The 20,790-nt window shown below is 36.6% G+C and overlaps 1 protein-coding gene across 6 annotated transcripts in view; it reads right to left on the bottom strand.

Annotated features, from left to right (window-relative positions):
• LOC117434969 (rho GTPase-activating protein 27-like) overlaps nt 1-20,790 on the bottom strand; it is a 62,385-nt gene that overhangs the window by 20,604 nt on the left and 20,991 nt on the right. For 5 of the 6 annotated variants that reach the window (XM_034057727.3, XM_034057726.3, XM_034057728.3 and 2 more), the window contains exons 3-4: nt 4,133-4,558; nt 2,093-2,299 (exon numbers count right to left, since the gene is read on the bottom strand). In XM_034057727.3, coding sequence (XP_033913618.1) covers nt 2,093-2,299; nt 4,133-4,558 — 633 coding nt within the window. Of the gene's footprint in view, nt 1-2,092; nt 2,300-4,132; nt 4,559-12,572; nt 12,719-20,790 lie in introns of those variants that run through there. The other variant, XM_034057731.3, reaches the window with a different exon arrangement.

Here is a 20,790-nt window from a genome sequence, read left to right as displayed (position 1 = left end):
TAAAAAATATCTCGCCTGAGTGAAGCGCTGCCGTGAGTGGCGAGGACTTCTAGCATAAACAAAAAAACAAAACAAAAAACAACCACCACCACCACCACCACCAAGTGCAACACCTAATTGATAGCTCTCATCAGGTCGACAATTCATGCCATTTTTCGATAATGACACAAACTGTTTCGTTCCAGTTAATAATACAAAACATATTTGTCCTGTAGTAAACTATATGCATTTCTTTAAATGTAAAGAACGACTAATTGTTCAATATTAAACCACTACTCTTTAATTAACCATTCGTTTTCTTGAAACTCGTGAAACTCCGTTTATATCATGACCCGCTTTATATCACGAATAACTCCTGCACGACAATCATGATATAAAGCGGGTTCGTCTGTATATAGGCTGATGGAGTACAGGGGTACATTCCGTTGCTCGAAAACGTACATCTAAAATCCACTGTTTGGAAAAATTACGACTGTTGTATTCAGCGATAATAAAAGTCCATGTGGCTTTGTACAGTGCAAATCAAAATATTAATGAAATATGACCGCAAAAAGACAGGAAATTCTTCTTTGCAGCAGCACACTGAAATGGGATGTATTCATCCTGTATCTGTTTTAAAAGCCACAGTTGTGGTGTAATATTTGTTGTTGAACGTTAATTTTACAGTTTGATATGATATAGGCTTGTCCGAAATGAGTATACGAATTTGCAAGAACATCTTAATGTGTGGCTATTTATGGTAGCAAAGTTTTGAAGAAGCCCGTTGTCTTCTTTTAAAATCATTTTTTTCTTTATTTTTCTAGGTTTTAACTGGAAAACGGGAATACTCTACACTGAAGGTTCTTCGTTTCAATGTTTGGAATATTTTTGTGGAGATGGTCGGTCGGGTATGCAAATATTTCAAAGGCCTTGGGCTCGGGTCGGGTTCAGATCGAGTTTGAAATTTAGGCCTGAGCAGACCTCTAGCCCCTTTTCATAGGCAATTCAAGGTCCTCCCACAGAGTCTGAGGTCCGCAAAATGCCTGATACAGATGCAATCAAGTTTTTAGATCGTCATCTGGTAAATCTAAGAGATTAATCCCCACCCTGTACACCATCTCTGTATCGTCGGTGCCGCAGCTGTGGTCTGTCAATCTCAGGCTCGCACTCAAGCGCTAAAATCACATTTGCTGCAACTGCTGCCACTCCCAGCAAAGTCATATTATTTTTTATTAAAAACACCAAAGAACTTAAATACTGTTTCAAGGTGAGTTATATACTTTTTCGTTAATTAAAACCTTCCTTTTCCAAGAGCAAATTAACTCCTAATAATTTATGACAATTAACACGGATTTCCTCTTAAATTCCCATGCAAACAAAACAAACAAACAGTCGCAAGAAGCACTGCTCATTAAGATAAACATTATTTTGTAAATCAGCAATTTCGGAAATCTCATTAGCACGATTATTTAACAACGAAATAGGCCTAACGACCACTTGAAAATGTCAAAATCAATGCTACATACCGATTTGTTGATTAATACTGGACTTATTATTTACGACCTTTTTGAAAATCATGTCCACTAACCTAAACTTCCAATACTGAACTCTGGTGCCTCTGCATTTCAAACACTTAAATAAATCAGCAAACAGAGCTAAAAAAGCAGAAATACAGAAACACAGCCTGCTCCTCCAGACCACAGCCCAGTAACACATCTGCATGCTATGAATATGCATGCATAGGCAGTAGCCTTGCGGAGGCAGCAATTATTATTAGAATATTAGTTTGCAGTTGAGAAACTCCAACTTCTGTGCTCTGGGTGCAGTGTTCGGTTTGTCTTACAAGCCTACCTCAGTTTTTATTTTGAATGACTGAATTATTTATGTGAACTCTATTTTTTACTCTCAAAGCGTAACTTTGCATGTTACTACAGCCATTTAGGAGCTGTAATTTCCATTTGACCTTATTGAAAATGTATAAAATATTAAGGGACATGCAATATGAAAATGCTAAATTATGGAAAGCATCATTTTTCTACTCTAAATAAATCTTTCATTAGAGAGAGAGAGAGAGAGAGAGAGAGAGAGAGAGAGAGAGTGTTTTTATTCTTACCTGTTCTTGAGTACAATTGCTTGTATAGCACATTTGTCCATCCTTGTCTATCTCACATGACCAGCCCTCCGGTGTGTCTGTGTCGAGTTTCACCCGGGGGATCCGGTCTCTCTTGACTGTGGAATAGTCTTCGACTAACAAATTTGGAGAGACCTCCCCATCCTGCTCTTCAGAGAATGTAGGATAATCCTCTTCTGGAAGGGGGGGCTGAAAACGAGACACAAATCCGCTGAGTACCTGCAGGGCCATTTATAAACCTGCCTTTTTATTTGTTAGTCATGTCAGACAGGAACTCTGTTGAGGAAAGGTATTGGTTATTTTGTTTTGGAAGGCCTGAATTGCACTATAAACACTTTGCCCATGATTTACACAAACCTGTACACTATGGGTCTGTATCCACTATGGATATTAGACCTGGGCTCAATTAGAATTACAATTACAGTAGCATTGTTTGCTGAGATTACAATTACAATGATATTTTGTACATTTTACAATTACCTATAATTTTATTATCGTTAGAATGCAGTGTGGAGTAGTGGTTAGGGCTCTGGACTCTTGACCAGAGGGTCGTGAGTTCAATCCCAGGTGGGGGACACTGCTGCTGTACCCTTGAGCAAGGTACTTTACCTAGATTGCTCCAGTAAAAACCCAACAGATGTTCGTATTTACTACAAATAACAAAAATACCTTGCACTTATTTACCATCTCACCAGAATTTGCGTAACAGTTTTAAAAAATGGCAAATGAAAAACAGCTCAGTGTGATATGAGAGATTAATATATGAAAAAAAACACAGAATCAACACAGCAGCTCTTGAGCCTCTATTTAAAAGTTTTAGAAAGCAAAAAGTAAACAAATCTGATTATGCACTCTTAGTGATCTCTATGGAAAGCCACCTGGGACAAAAATGTGTTGTGCTGCTTTATAGCGAGCCAGAATCTCATGGGACTGAAACGCCTTGCTTAAACAGTACCCAACTTCCGGAAAATGTTGTGTAGTCATTTTTATATAGACTGTATATAGTATATATTTTGTTGTGACTTTGTTATGTGGAACGTAATAAACGAGAACCAAAACGGTGAGTTTTTTCCCCCTTCACTTTACAACGCTATTTCCACGTTTGTTTTATTTGAAGTGTTTAAAAGTTAAATTGCAGTTTTCATTTGCTTGTTCAGCTACAAAAAGGCACAAGTAAACCTCATGTTATTACTTTATAAAAGCGTGTTGATGGCCACTGTTTACTGTGGACAAACGGCAATTGTAAACTTTGATTTGAAATGCTATTTGGCATCCTTTGTGTTGTAGTTAATTCACTGGGGTAAAGCAAGTCCTACACAACTTAATCTTTACTCCTGGGATATTTTTCTATTTTAAGGTGTTACATATTGTAAGGTCTTCTTGTTGTAACATAAAAGCACACACACACAGGGGCCACGGCCACGCCCCCTGCTGCTATGCTGTCTCTGCCTGCGTTCAGAGCAATATAATGGCTTTTATTACTTTTTGAAAAACAAACTAATATTTAAATTATGAGCAAATATCCAAACATAAAAATCTCGTGTTCCTCCCAGCACTACAGATTTATGATATTGAAATTTGCTTTCTATGACTGCTATCAGCGTGCATTTTGTAAGTAAGGATCAACTCAGACTACTGGGTTTTGGATTAGCTAAAGTCTATTGCATGTTGTTTTCTGATTACAGTTGTTTCATTCTTCTTCAACGCCCATTTCTAAAATTAGGGATTACCTCCGAATTTAGGATAAATTACCTGAGAATTTATGATTGAGCCAAAAATGTAAATATGACGAGTTTATTGTTACCACTGTTTGTTGGTGTGCTTTGTTCAAAACAGACGACTTCTAACATTTCTTTTTTTTAGAACATTTTACAGTATCAGGAATCTACCTGGATTGTATCAATCTCTCATTTCCCAGGATAACCACAGCTAGGTAGTTGATACAATCCAAACTGATTCCCTTGCTGTAAAATACTCTAAAAACACCCAAGCTGTGGCTTATCAAGAGAACTGAAGATATACCCTGCTTTGCGGCTGGTTTTCAGCCTCCATGTGATGCAGCGACGACGGCTCCTCTTGCTCTGGTGGCTCCCAAGAAGTCTCTCCGGATTGGGGGTTGTAGAAGTAGTACTGGCCGCTGGTCTCGTCAAGGTGCTGTTCCCATTCCGTGCTGCAGTGGGGGCTCACAGTGGGAGAGGGGGGGGGCTGGTCCTGGTCCTCAGTAGCCTCCTCCTGGTCACTGAACGGGCTGTCCCAGGTTGTCTCTCCGGTGGCCGGGTTGTAATAGAACTCCTGTCCACTCCCCTGGTCTGTATGCACCTCCCAGTCCTGAGTCTCTGAAGACAAATGTCTTTTTGTGGGATGAGGAGTGGGAGAAACCCAGGAAGCTTCTTGTTTTAGCGCAGGAACATTCACATACACAGCGGTATCTGGATTCTCGCTTACAAGCTGAAACCAGAAACAAAACAATAGATAATAACAGATAATTTCATTTGTATTAATTTTAGTTTAATGCATATTAAATTGGCCGTGGCTAAAAAATAATAATTCCCGTCACACACTTCACTCATGGCGTTGGTTTTAAATGTGCAGTTTTGAAAGAAACACATGTATATTTCCATAAAACATGACATCCAGCACTGTATACGCTAGCTGTATGTTGTGTGTTTACCTTCCTTTCAGGAACTACCTATTTCCACCAGACTATCTGAAAACAAAGCTTGCAAGCAGATACTTCTTTATCCTTAAACATTTTCTATAATGTCTGTTTGTTTCAAAACTGCACATTTGAGGTTTATATAGTGAATAGAAATACAAGACAGTTAAGATTCATGATTTTTTTAATCTACAACCACTAACAGTGTTTGCTGGGAATGTAAATACTAAACAAAACTGATTACTCCTTATAAAAATGACTCTAAAGACTGACCCAAACTGTTGATTGAAATAAAATCCAATGTTTTGGATAAATACTGTACATAGTGGAAAAATAAGATGGTCTTATAAAAAAAATCTCATGTACCTTAAAAGATCAACTATGTAGGGCTTTCCACTAAAATATTGCTTTGATAAGTTATGTATAACTATCTAAAACTGGAATATCCACGCATGGCTTTATACTACAAACTAGCATCATTGTTTTCTGCAATAAAGCAAATGATTTCAATGTACAGGAGCTTATCAGCGTGTGGCAGGTGCAGCATTCTAAATATGTCCCTCCCTTTTTATTTTTTCTTGCATGAGGAAGTTGGATAGGTAACAAACAATTGAAGGAATGGACTCTCCGAGTGCTGCACCATGACACTACATTGTGAAATTGATCAATTCGATGAACATTTAAGAATGAAACTAACACTATTATATTGGACGGATGGATATTGTTTAGGCTGTTCCTCTTTTTTAAATTAATTTATAAATAAGAGACTTAACTGAAAAGCATTATTACCATTTCAAACATAGATAAATAACTATTTTTGGATATCACACGATTCTCTGGAAATATGGCATGATCACTCATGTTCCATGAGTTATTCGGTTTATTTGTCCCGTCAAATACAGAACAATGGAGGGAGTGCTCTGCGGATTACTTGACAAATTCTCATTCTTTTCCTTTATTTTGTCACATTGCTGTGACCAATATCCACCTCCACCCAAAACTATGGGTATTTCACAATATACTTAACCCTGGAGATCTTTTTCGTAAAGCTGTAATACAAATGTGGATCATTTATTTATTTATTTTTGATTAAATTAATACATAATTGATTATAAATTAGATTTCCACGTAAAACTGAACTCAATTGCAGCATGTTACATAATACTTGTTTCACAAGACAAAGTGATAAAAACCATGTTGCATACATTTATGAAATAGCAGATCTTAGTTTTAGATTAGGTTAGAAAATGAACCGGTTATTAACAGATATGCTTGGTTGAATGCACGTCAAGATTCAGACTGAAAAGATAGAGGTTAGGTTGTGTATTTAATTGACAAAATATTAAGTAGTGCAATCACACTTATAGGCTTTAGACTTGTACAATGAAAAAACTCCAAGAACATTCATATAGTTCCATTAGAAAATGGAAAAAGAGTTAACATAATGGGGCCCTGTACTGGAAATGCAAATCAATAATTAAATAAATTAAAATAAATGTACTATATTCGTGTAGTATATTCAATAGGGTTTGTGCATTTGGTTTTAAATGTTGTTACATGTTTGCAGAACTGTTTTGCGAATTTGTTCATACCAACTGACCAGATTCGATACCCAATAGTCCCACAACAGCCATGTTCAGTTTGACACTAAGATACAATTTACTATAGTCTTCCATAATTTATGTCTTTACATTTACCAAAAGGTAGTTTTATCTGTGAATTTAACACAAACTTCCTCCCTCACTGCGCCGATCTACATGCAGCAGGTGCTTCTGCGTTCTGATGGTTCACGCAAAACATGCAACAACACTTAGCGGTTGCTATAGCGTATTTGCATAATTATTTTAAGCATTTCCTTTTTGTTATCCTGAAACAAAAGGTGTCAAAATTAGATTTCCTGGTAGAAGATGATTGAATCTCTTATATTATTTTTTACAGAGTTATTCTACATAAACATGTATAATTACTAGGAATTCACACTTTGAAAATAGTTTTACACCCAGTAGGGTGTGTCACTCTCCACAAGCAAAGCTAAGAAGAAACAAAATACAATACAAGTTCTCAATGGTTTCATTAGCATATAGAAATCAACTCATTAACTTAAGACATGGGTACCCCAGCACGAAGACACCATGTTTGTGTTGCTAAAGCTGCATCTCGGAGTTTACACAAATTGGGTCATTCCAGATCAAGTAGAGGGCTTTAAAATGCATCAGTATTGCTGTATACAGTATTATTATTCCCATTGCAAAAAAGTAAAGATAATCAAAATTGGCTTTTTATCAAACTTCAGATCTGTTTGCCATTAAATTCTTATGTGGTGGTTTACTCAGCAAACATCATTTTATATGTGTACAACGCATGTGGTCCATAGGGCAGCAGCGTGGCGTAGTGGTTAGAGCTCTGGACTCTTGACCGGAGGGTCGTGGGTTCAATCCCAGGTGGGAGACACTGCTGTTGTACCCTTGAGCAAGGTACTTTACCTAGATTGCTCCAGTAAAAACCCAACTGTATAAATGGGTAATTGTATGTAAAAATAATGTGATATCTGTATAATGTGAAACAATGTATAATGTGATATCTTGTAACAATTGTAAGTCGCCCTGGATAAGGGTGTCTGCTAAGAAATAAATAATAATAATAATAATAATAATAATAATAATAATAATAATAATAATAATAATTTGAGGTGCAAAGACACCATTAATTCTACTGAAACTAATACATTTATCAGTTTTAATGTACATTGTATATTAAACCCTTATTTGTGTGCATGTACTAATAGCTTTGAGTGTGAATACATTTATCTGGTCTGTGATCTTGTACATTTAGAAATACATTTAGTTTATTGTTGCATTTAAGTCTCTAAAGCAGACAGATAACACAGTACCTCTATAAAAAACATTTTCAGACTGAACAACAAAGGCAAGCCATACATCTACAGTTCTATTCTTGTAGACAAGTCACATTTTTATTATTGCTGTTGCACGGCAAGCACACAACTTCCTGTCCTGAACCTACACAGGAAATACAAGAAAGCAGCATACTGTTATAAACCACACCACTATTTGTATAGGGCAACACTATTTTCAACACTATTAACTTTTAGTCAATTTTTAACTCGTACTGGTAACTAAATACTTAAATATATTTGGGTCTATCGCACACAAAGAATTCAAACTCTATTGCGTAAGACAGTGTAATCTTGGCTGACATTCTTATTCAATTTTATAATAAAAGGTCAGAGTGTACGCTATATTCTTCCAGTTAACCCTTCTGTACATTTTGTTACATTGGTCAGAGACCTGGTTAGCATTGCAGTTTGTTTATACAGCATAAATGCATTCTCCTCCTACTTTGAATTCAGACTTCTTGTTATGCTTTCCCTCTATGAACTAAACAGATATTATTGTCAGGGAAGCAAAGACAACAATGTTTTACACTTAAACTGGGACACTGCTCTCTGTGCACATAGTACATGTTGTAAATGTTAGATTACAGTCAGTTCTTGAGCTTGGCCTTTAAATGCAACATAAAAGTATTTTGTAAGGATACAAACAGTATTGGATCTCAAGCTGTCCATGGAACAACAGGTTTAGTTTGAGCTTGCGGATCTGTTGAGGTAAATGTAGCATTGTAATCATTCATCAGTGTTGAGGACACAAAAGACTAGTCTTCTGGGCACAGCTTTGAGAATGACTAGATTAACAAGATTGTCTGCATTGACTGGAGTACTTTCAGATTTTTAAATTTCAATCAAGGTATCTTCAATACCAACTCCTTTAAAAACTGGAGAGCTCTTACTGAAGGTCCAAAATCAGATGTCTTATGTAGAATTAGATTACATACTTAGGTTACAAGTTTTGAAACACGAGTTACATCCAGCATTTTATTTTATGTTATCTATACTATAACTAAAGACTCCAAGCATTTTTATCATATGAACAGTAGTTGTACAGGGTTGCCAACTTTCTTTTTTCAAAACCGGAAATCGCAAGAACCATACTTTTGCTGTCCGATCGGATGTCTGGTTGAAAACCAGACAGTTGACAACCCAAAGCTGTACCCAAGCCCACAGAGTCATGTAACATGGGAAGTCCTGTCACAATTTGATTGTTTTCCAAAGTCAACACAAGCATTGGAATATTCTGAAATCTAATAGGGGTGTCATTCCAGCTCCATTCCAGCACTTCCTTCTTTGTGACTGATAAGAACATGTGATGGAGAAAAGAGTTCCAGGAAGGGTGTTGTGTGCAGGCAAAAGAGTAGCTGTGGAACTCATGCCTCGCATGAGTCTGAAGCAGTGTTAGGGTGATTGCATTTTAGTTTTTTAAAAGAATGTTATCACATATTATTTATTATTATTATTATTTATTTCTTAGCAGACGCCCTTATCCAGGGCGACTTACAATTGTTACAAGATATCACATTATTTTTACATACAATTACACATTTATACAGTTGGGTTTTTACTGGAGCAATCTAGGTAAAGTACCTTTCTCAAGGGTACAGCAGCAGTGTCACTGGGGATTGAACCCACGACCCTCCGGTCAAGAGTCCAGAGCCCTAACCACTACTCCACACTGCTCCACAATGTTTTTTTCATTGACACGGACTCAGATATGCCCTGGAGATCTTATAAGAACACATCTTTTGGTACTTGTTCATGTATTTAACAGTGGAGGGATAAAGTGATCAACAACAACTTTACACAAAACACTCGGATGTTGCTCTCTATAAAAAAAACTTGCTATATTTGTTGCTCACGTTTCTTTTAACTGCCTTAAACAGTAAGTAGCGAGGTTCCAAAAAATATAGCGTCACACGTCCGTGTTGCTACAACTGTTTAAATGTACCTGTCATTTTTCTTTTCATAGTTAACATTCTGACAACATTTTACACTTCTACCTTTAAAGTTTGTTTTAAAGCTGTTTTAAAAATAGCTTTGAAACAGACTTTTATCCCGCGATTTCCACGTAGAGCGCAAACGAGTCCAAATAGTGCATAAACTATTGCCAGAAACCATGAGCAATTTGGCGACTGCCTTTTCAGCTAAACCCTGAAATCAGCGGTAGATCTACCCTCTGTGTGCAGAATGTGTGCTGAAAGCAGGGACCAAAGTGACACGAGTCAACTTATAATTTACCATCGTTTTTTAACCGAACAGAAATATCTGGAGGCTGTAATACAGAAAATATAAGTGCACCCATATTCAGTTGTTTGGAAAATCAACAATGATCCAGTACAGACAATTTGTGTGGTTTAAATCAGACAGCTATCACAGCATTATGAGGTATGTTTATTTTATATTATAATAAAATGTACGTAATAATAAATGGACAAAATATATGATCACGTGCTTGTGAGGTCAGTATTTTGCAACGTGTCCGTCATGCAACATGACTGTGCCGACCCTTGCATATGATATGTGTTATTTAAGTAGAATTACAGCAATTATATCTGTGGCCAAAAGTCTTCCAGCACCGTACAGAATTAACCAATGTTGCTTCATAAAGTCCAATATAACCTGTTGAATATAGGCTACTTAACAAAAAACAGAAATGAAATACTACTGCTATTATGGCTACCGGTAGACTTCTGCGATATAAATTGTGCAGTTTATTTGATTATTTTGCCTTAGCTGTTTATTTGATTGACGTATGATATGTGCCATTAAGTTTTAATTACATGCCCAGTCTCGGTAGAGATGTGCTGCATTGACCACGTAAATGCCACCCATCTTCCTTATTTTGTTTCGCATGAATTAACCGATTTTGGCCTGTTTCCATCACAGTTGTCAATAGCTTTCTTTTTTTTTTTTTTTTTTTTTTTTTAATACGCATGAATTTTATCGCTTAAAAAAAAAAGTTTGATGGAAACATAGCTATTGAAAAGAAAAAAATTGTGCAATATTTAAACTGATGTAGTAACTCATATTTTTTTGAACCCCACTGCTTTTTAACAAACATTTGCTTGACCCGTGGTCCGCACTGTATTAATATCTAACTTTAGTAGCGGTGTGACTGCAACAGAATCTGCTGGACATTTTTGTGGCGATTACAAAAAAATTGTAATAAAATATAGGCTACGTAGTTGTCTATTCATTGAAAAAAATGACAAGAGAGACCCAGACCGTTATTTGATTTACTTATTTTAAAAAATGAGGGAAGTTAGCAGGTTGATGTTTTTACTTTAGTGAAGTAGGCTACCATGCGTTTTTTTCATTAAAAACTTGTCATTGGTATTTATTGAAGTTATTTTCAGCTTTCATATTTAAGTTTGTTGTGTACAACCAAGTAGTGTAGGCATTGTTTAATAGTTATAAAGGATTAACTTTTCAACACAGTTAAGTGTCGATGCCCCTTCATTTCAAAATACTTGTGATCTACCTGTCGAAGATGGTCATGAATCCTGAGCCAGTGATTAGTGATTCATTGGTGGTTTTAAAAAGTGTTATAGATACATAATTCCTACTTTTGCTATGTAGCATATGTTTTGAGATAAGCACGTTATATAAAAGTACTGTCGTTTTTATGCACACTAAGTTTTGCTTCCTTATTTTCAAGCAGTAGCTACGCTTAATTTGACCATCACAATAATCGTAGTGGAACATAAAAAAAAAAAAAAAGAAACCACAAAAAAGGATACAGGCCTACACCCAAACTTATTTCTTATTTTTAAACAATATTATGCAACTATGGGGCTAAAAAATGCAAATTATTGTATGAAATCAGTCCATTTTGTACCCAGAGGCGATAGAATTAATAATTTGGATTTGTTGAGCCTCAATAAGATTGCGGGGTAAATGCAATAAGCAACCAAGGATAATTTCAATATATTCAATCTTTCACCCTGTATGTGATCTTTACTTTTATTATCTGGTGTCAGATTGGGTTGCATATTGTAGTTGGAATCAGTAGTAGCTCCAATTTGACATTGGAATGAGACACAATCTATCTTTACATGGTAGATACAGGGTAGTAGAACGTCCAAATTTTTCTGGGCATAGACTACAAACCTTCCAGACACTAGGTCAGGGTGCGAGGGTGGGGTTACTGTTATCAGCTGCTACATCCTTTCTTGGTTGTAAGCCTGGGTGCTGTTGCAGTAAATAATACCCAGTATCATATCTGTTTCAAGCAAAACAAATCCTTGAGGGTAGCCATACACTCTGTTTCAAGAATGATAAGTATATAAGCACAACAAAGTCTACTATCACATATATTACTGACAACTAATTCACTTTTCTAACATGTTACATTCAGTCTTCCGAGTCTGCGACTTTGAAATGTAATTCAAGTGCACAGAAAATGTTATATGGATGCATACCAGACTCCACTAATTTAAAGCTTCAAGGCTGCAAATACAAAATTAGATCCATTGCAAATCCCAGATTCTACTCTTAATCCTAAAGAATGTGCTTACAATAGCAAGTTTCTTTGCATAAACATCTATAGATAAAAATGAATGGACAGGTGCCTACATATACCCCGATATTCTAAAAGTCTGTCTAACTTGTGCTGTAGAATGTCCTCAGCAGGTTTCATCACAATTGGATAAGTGGTTCGCTACACATTAAAACTTTAAAATGTGCCAATACACATAAAACAAACATACGTACTGGCACAATGACTATATCTCCATTGCCAGAGATAAACAAAGAAGTTTCTTTTAGAAAACATCTTACTTAAAAATCTTGTTTCAATAGGGCTAAAGATTAAACTCCTAACCCAGAGAAAAGATCAACGTCTTGATTACATCAAAGCTGCAATGTAAAAATGACACACAACACAGTAAGGTTCCTACCTTAGATGAGGTGGGCAGAAACATGCTTTGTTTCTTAAAGCCCCTATGAGCTGTTGCAATCATATCAACCGTGGTATATCCAACAAAAGAAGGGACATCTCACAGGGGAAACATTGCTACACACCATAATAAGTCACATCGAATGAGGCACAGAGGAACAGCAGAAAAACATATAGCCGATGTGCTGTTTTTGAACCAATCAGAGCGCAGACCGACAGATAAACAAGAAAAGAGCACTTTGTTGACGAGGGGATTTCAACCACTTCCTGGCAGTTTCAGAGAGGAAGTGTTAGCATGAAAACCCTTTTAAAGCAAGGCTATTCAAACGGATTGTAAATAATAAAGTTTGAGCTGTTCTAAAGTTTAAATGAACAATAAATACATATATTCTGTCAGTTTCAATTAAGTATTGTAACTCATGATGTTCATAGAACTACTTCTGATGTGTTACTCTAGTGTTAAATTAATTTACAAAAAACTGTCACTATTGCACAAGAAATGTTTTACAGTTGCTGTGATAAGTTTATGATAAAGAAGTAATGGATGAAGTAAAGTGATTATGCCATTCAAATCAATTACAGAACTAAATATTTATTTTCAATATTTATTAAATTCATAATGGGTATGTACCAAATAAATCAAGCTCTGCTCTGAGAAAAAGTTGACAGTATCTGTCATAATACTGAAAATGTACTCGAGTAACAGGATTTCAAAATAGGGAGAACTGGTTGCAAAGCTATATCTTTCATTAGCACCCAATTAGAAGCCATAACTCATGCCAAAGCAAAAATGGATAGTTGCAATTTATTATACAGGGTGATTAGAAAGTTTACCATATCAACGCACCATATCTCACAAAAGGACAGAGAAATTGCATACGGTTGTTAACGGAACCATGGGGACGCAAATGCCAGTTATTAATTTCTGTCACTAGGGGGCACCACTGTGGTTACCTCTGCATATTTCCATACTACAGTACTGTGGGTATAAACAATTCCGTCACTCGCAAGGCAGCTCGGTCAGCAACCTGAAGCTAACAAGTGTGCAGAGAAGTGAACTGGTCAAGTTTTTTTACAGCAAAGGAAGGGAATACCGTTGAGTGTATAACATCCGCAATGGGCCATTTTCAAGGATTGCTGTTCATAAGTTAATAAAAAAAAATGCACGATACCACACCATGCTGACAACCCATGTCACTCCTATGCTGCAGCAACAAAATGTGCTCAACACTACAGTCTTCATGCAAGATGGTGCCCTTCCGCATATTGGTAACCAAGTGAAACAGGAGCACTTTCAGAACAGAATAATTTCACATCACTTTCCTTGTGAATGGCCACCTCGTTCACCAGACATTTCTGGTTATGGGGGTACCTGAAGTCACGCATGTACCGAGGGAACCCTCGCACAATTCCAGACCGCAAGGATGTCATTGTTTGGGGGGTGGCCAGCATACGTGATGTGATGCGTAATGCTGCTGTTATGTCCGTTGCCACACGAATGCAATTCATTCTGGATCATGGAGGAGCACATATTGAACACTTGTGATTATCAGGAGGTAGGTCATAGTGACACCTCCTCATGACAAATGAATAACTGTGTCCCCATGGTTCCCTGAACAACCATAAGCAATTTCACCTTCCTATGCCCTACCATTTGTGAGATATGATGTGTTGATGTGGTAAACTTTCAAATCACCCTGTAATAGCAATACACTCATTTACATTTGCCTAAAAATAAGCGGTTTACACAAGTCATAGTTAGTTATGGCTGCCAGTTTTAGTATCTGTTCCTTTAGTTAACTTGGTACATCCCTAGATTCGGAGCCAGCAGTTCAAAATAGGTAATCCTCTATTAAAAGGTGCAGCTTTATACAGCCACTGTTTTATGTGTAAAAACTGAACAAGTTTATTTGAAAAGACCTAGCTTGTGTGAGGCAAGGTATTTGTTTGGCAATTATTTTTTTCTTTCTCCAAAATGTTTTCATCTATATTATTATGTATTTCTTATCAGACGCCCTTATCCAGGGCGACTTACAATTGTTACAAGATATCACATTATTTTTACATACAATTACCCATTTATACAGTTGGGTTTTTACTGGAGCAATCTAGGTAAAGTACCTTTCTCAAAGGTACAGCAGCAGTGTCACTGGTGATTGAACCCACAACCCTCCGGTCAAGAGTCCAGAGCCCTAACCACTACTCCACACTGCTGCCCAGTTCGCATTTCTGCCAAGTAATTTATTATTATGTTTTTTTCATTGACACGGACGCAGATATGCCCTGGTGATCTTATAAGAACACATCTTTTGGTACTTGTTCATGTATTTAACAGTGGAGGGATAAAGTGATCAACAACAACTTTACACAAAACACTCGGATGTTGCTCTCTATAAAAAAAACTTGCTATATTTGTTGCCCACGTTTCTTTTAACTGCCTTAAACAGTAAGCAGCACATTCTAGTACACTGGAACTGGCATGTGTGAAAATAATAACATGTCCAGTGGCAGTGGAAGTTCAGTATCTCTACTGTGTGAATCCTGTTAATGTTGCTCATGTGGAGAGCCCATCCACTGACGACCGGTTTCCACTCCCTGGCTTCACACAGAGTTTTCACACTCTCTGACTGGCAGTGTGACCTCCTTCTACACTCTGTGCCTGAGAGGAAGTTCTCGTTTTTCTCTGAACAAATGTCAAAACCACAAAACGAATATTGTAATTTTCTTCCTCTTCTGAGTTGCCAGAAACTAGAGGTGTTCCCGTTATTGTGAAATTCAAAGCACAGAACCTACCACCTGGTCAAAAACTGCAGTTATGCAGCCGTCAACAGAAATTGAATGTTGGGATACCAACTTGTGATGAAATGAACACAAAAGCATGTGCTCAATACAAAAACAGCTGAAAATCTTCCAAAACCTTGAAGCAGGCAACAGCCGGAATATGTGTCAGCTTGAAGCAGTTTCTCAGTTTTATGTCATAATTGCGTTACAATTACGCAGACATATTACTGCTGTTTGGTTCTGAATCCCAGAGCAGTGGGTGGCTCAGGTCATGCATACTAAGCAATTTGCAGTAGTCTCCAGGGCATAGGCTTGGAGCCAGCTTTGTACGCTTCATTTACAGCTCCCTCAGAATATAATAAAGTTCACGTTTAAAGTTGTTATCAAACACAATACTGTAAAGCCTCACTTCAAGGCTCCATATAGCTTAACCAGTTATAAAATCAGTAAAATCGGAGACTTTATGCATTCTAACAGCATACCGTGCAGAAGGCAAAGTAGCGGACAGACTGGAATCTAGATTCTTCACCAGTTTTCCACCAATTTGGAATGCCCAATGTGAGAGACTGCTGGATTCCACATACTGAACCCCTGAAAGGCTTCCTTCACCATCTGGCAACTGCTGGACACTAAGGGTTAAACTGCCTGTAATGCATTCACCGTAAGGGGGCAATTTACCTGTGATTTGCTCATAGGGATGAAAATATAGGCCAATCTGTCATGACTTTGCCCCAGTCTTCACTAAACTTCTACAGTATAGTGAAGTGAAACTTTTACCAATCAGTTGCTTTGTGACAATATATTACAATATATTATGAGAGTTCACGATATGAGCAACACATATTAAAATGAGAGAATTAACCCTCAAGAGAAAATGTTTCAATAAAGTGTAGTCCAGTTATGAAAACTGACTCTTATTAAAGCACATTATGCTGTTTTATAAAATGTTTGGATTATAGTAGATATAGAAATTTGTCAGAATAGATTTGATGTACCCTCAGAAAATATCTAGGGGAAACATTTGTTGGGCTCAAGATAAACACCTATTTGTAATATTGTTTATTTATCGACCAATCAAAATTGTCTAAAGTTCTTTTTATAGTCTGCAGGCATATAGAAATAAAGAAATGAATGTAGTAGTTGACCGAGATATAAACCACCCACAGATGTACTGTACAAATGGTGGTTAGCAAGATATGGTTTACTTATTGTACAAACAATCACTATAGAGCCATTTTTATTGTCCTCAAGATACCTGACACTACATTGCACAACATATTGAATTGGAGGAAATGGTCAAATTTGTACACACTTATCTTTCTGGTATACCTTAACCACTTGTCTGCATTTTCAAGTTCTTCTGCCCCCCCCCCCCCCCAGCCTTCCTTAAACAAAAATCTAATTATATAGTAAAGTAGCTGAGGGAGTTGAGAGGTTGTAATAGCTGGCTACATAATCATAAATTAATTTCAGGATAAACTTGTCCAGGTAGCAATAATAGGTTTTCCCCGAGCATAAAACAGGTTGTTCATTGTGTGATGGTCAGGGGGGCGGGGCTGTAACTTGACTAGTTGCATATGAAAATTAATTTAACTGTCTGTAGTCGTGTGTTTCTTACTTTGGTATTTTGTGGCCACCAGAGTATTGCAATCAATAACTAAATACTGTTATTGTGGTGGATCTTTAAGTGTTTTTTGAAATATTCCTATGTGCAAATTCTGAAGGTAATATAAATTTTTTAACTACATACTATTTGCACTCAATCCTGTTTATTTTCACACTATTATAATTTCTCGATGCTGGCTTATCAAAAGCAGCTATTTACATTTCCCTTTTCACAAGGTAGTGTTACAGTAGCTACCCGGGAACATGAACATGCTACTGTCATTACATGCAGCAGTGGGAGGTTATAAATGATTATATTATATGAGACTACCTTATCTTCCTCAAATAGACTACATTATAATGAAACATTTTAAAAGGATATTTTATGATTAGGGTTTGCATTAGTATATGTAAAAATAATATTACTAATAAATAAATAAATAAATAAATAAATAAAAATAAAGCGACTTTACAACTTACATTAAATGCAAAAGATACGCTAATTTTTATTTAAAATATTTGAATATTTCCTGTAGAGCTCTCAGAATGTAACGCAACTAAATGCTGGTTTATACTTCCGACTGCGACCCAATTTTTGGTCTCAGTCAGGTGTCTCAGACGGTCGAAATGACATCATCCGCACTGCCGCAAGCTTCGTCAGGGTACAGCAGCAGTGTCCCCCACCTGGGATTGAACCCACGACCCTCTGGTCAAGAGTCCAGAGCCCTAACCACTACTCCACACTGCTGCCTTGCCGCCATTCTTAGTCACCCCACAAATACTTCATGATGCTTAAAAACCAAATGCTACACACATTTTGTTAAAAATATGAGTTATGGTATAAGTATGTCAAGTGGTTTAAGTGTTCAGAAGTTTCTCTGTTTTTCTGACAAGAAAAGCATTTAAGTTGGAGAAAATAAAATGAAAACACAGGGTCTACATGTTTAAGCATTTACTAAGCGTTTAGTTTAGTGTGCACCTTCTAAAATATTAATGCCAGCTCTACTTGTGTGTCTGCGACCGCAAAACGCACAGGGTCAGATGATGTTGAAAAAATCCAACATGTGTCGCATGGTCGCAAGCCAGTGAAGCACGATAGAGCAAGTTTTTGAGGAACCCAATAAACATGAACAACATAACAGGATTTTAAACTTGCCTCTAAACTGAATGAAATTAAAGCATAAATGAACCTTTGCTAACATTAATATTGGTGCTTACATAGGCTACCATGCGCAGCAACCACTTGTATAATAATAACAATAAATACAATGTATTTTTATTTGTATTATTGTTATTCTTTATATATTTGAGGTCACCAATAAGTTAACGTCGCTGTTTATTTTCTGTATGCAATTACTTTCCCCATCAAATCAGTAACGTTGCTCAGCTGTTCAATACGTCTGATCGGAGGCAGTATGGAGAACAGCTGATCAGTTTTACTTGTTTGCTGCTCATAAAATTATATGAGCCAAATTACACATTCACTTCATTCATGAGACAGGCAATTTTAATTTGAACAAATCCTAAATATCAAATTTAGTACATTTTTTTTATCTGGGTTTACTAGCTCTTTGTTAATGTTTTTGTTCCCGTCAGATAATTGACTCAAGCTGTTGACAAAACAGAGCCAGAACATGTTGCTCTGTTCTGTAATATTTCCACGTAAAAGCAATTTTTCAATAGCCAGTTATCACACAAACTTCTCACACAACCACAAAACAGCTCAAGAGAACCAGCATGAGAGCTCTAATTATTTTCTTAAAATACTGATTTATTTTTTACTCAACTGTCTGTTCCCACACAGCAGGGGCTAAAGTTACACATGAACTTTGAGTTCTGGGCACTACCTGTGTGTGCAGTCTGCCATTGTTGGTTGCTGTTTGAACATAAATGCCATAAGCATTGCCAAACCAAAATAAGGAAATGGGGAGAAGCCCTGCACCTGCTACTGTAAAGAAGGTCAAACATGTAGATTCAGTTCAACTTAGACAAAGAAAACAACAATACAAGTTTACAGCTTTCAATATCTTGAAACATCAAACATATGTACTTGGGTTAATCCAAACAAACTGGTTGAAAGCCTTCTATTCTAACTTCTCAGTCATATCACATGGAGAAAAAGGTTAAAGATCATCAAAAGGACAATGTTTGTAAGTTCCATCCCACATGTAGAGCAAATGCATACATGCATGCACACAACACTAATCCTGAAATCCTTTCCTGTATCACGTGGTTACTTTGGTACACTTTAGCTAGAATGACCCACATAAAAAAAGGTGTGACAATCTTACATAGATAAACAGGCGTCACCTTATATCTCCAAGTTATAATAGAGGCCTGCTTGCTGATAAATGCCAAGTTTCATCACAATTGGAAAGCCAGGTTTAAGATATGTGCATTTGTCATTCTATTTAAACAGCAACCATTACCTCAGATCAAATATAAAATCTTTACTTAAATAGGTACTATTTTTAGCATTCAATGAATCTGAATGATGTCAATACATTCTTAAGTCACCCCACAAATAATTCATGATGCTTAAAAACCAAATGCTACACACGTTTTGTTAAAAATATGAGTTCTGGTATAAGTATGTCAAATGGTTTAAGTGTTCAGGAAAACACAGAGAAACTTCTGACAAGAAAAGCATTTAAATTGGAGAGAATAAAAATAAAAACACAGGGTCTACACGTTTAAGCATTTACTAAGAAAGCATTTACATTTCAGTGGAATGCCATATACAGGCACATATAGCAATGAAAATTATATATTACACACACACACACACACACGTGTCTGTCTGTCCTCAAGACAAGAAAAAAGGTAAATTGGTTGATTTACGCAGTTCCCAATTTAATCAGTGGGAAAAACATTGACGTGTCCTGAATTAAACAATTGATTATGAATACTAAACGGAAGCTGCTGGAAAATAGTCCTTACAAAAAAGTCTCCACAGGTAGTTAATATTTTCCCTTTCGTTTGATATATTAGTGACAATTACAAGCCAGTGGGTTTAAAATGCAGTAAAACGCTAATGGCAGGTTTCACTTCCTGGTTCCAGACCCCTACAGCACGCAGTCACAAGCCAGTCATAAAACAAACAAAAAATCGTTCAGCATAGATGCAGAATATTTCATATAAAACATTTTAAAAAACCTAACACAGAGGCCGAAGTAAGTGACAGCTCTCAATTAAAATAAAACAAATGTGCAAAATGATACAGGCGCTTACGAAACAGTAGTCTACACTTTTTTAAATGTAAATTTAGGACTAAGTTTCAACAAGGATGCAAAACACCGAGCAAACCAGCTTTAGAAATACAAGATCTCACGCGAACAACAGTATCCTACAATATTTATTTTAAGGGAGTACAAAGTACTACTTCATGAATGAGTGTGCAAAAGAGGAGAAAACATATAAATCAAACTGCATACTAAGGCACACCGTGATTTTACTTACCAGTGTTTAAGTTTCAGGCAACAGGTGTTGGTCCTAATCCCTCTGACGTTGAGCTCTCCTACTGTATTGCTAACGACAGTCACTGGTAACAAAACATTCCCCTACCAACAGGACTGCCATCGACTCCACGCCCTACCTGTGGCCAGGTAACGAAACAACCTTATTTGCATAAGGAGTGGCGCGTGGAGTTCAACATACATTAACTATTTGGATTCTGAGTATAGTCTTGTTACTCTATAATTGCTGTTTTATTGAACAAGTAAACATGTAATGAAACTCACCTGTGGAAATGGCGTAATAATTTTTTTTTTTTCGTACTGTACAGTATTTAATGAGTTTAAACTGTTGCTGACATGAAAAATAAGATTTTAAGG

Source organism: Acipenser ruthenus, chromosome 28, assembly GCF_902713425.1.
Source record: "Acipenser ruthenus chromosome 28, fAciRut3.2 maternal haplotype, whole genome shotgun sequence".
Classification (NCBI taxonomy): domain Eukaryota; kingdom Metazoa; phylum Chordata; class Actinopteri; order Acipenseriformes; family Acipenseridae; genus Acipenser; species Acipenser ruthenus.
The sequence above is the reverse complement of the archived record's forward strand: the minus strand, read 5'-3'. Positions and strand labels throughout refer to the sequence as shown.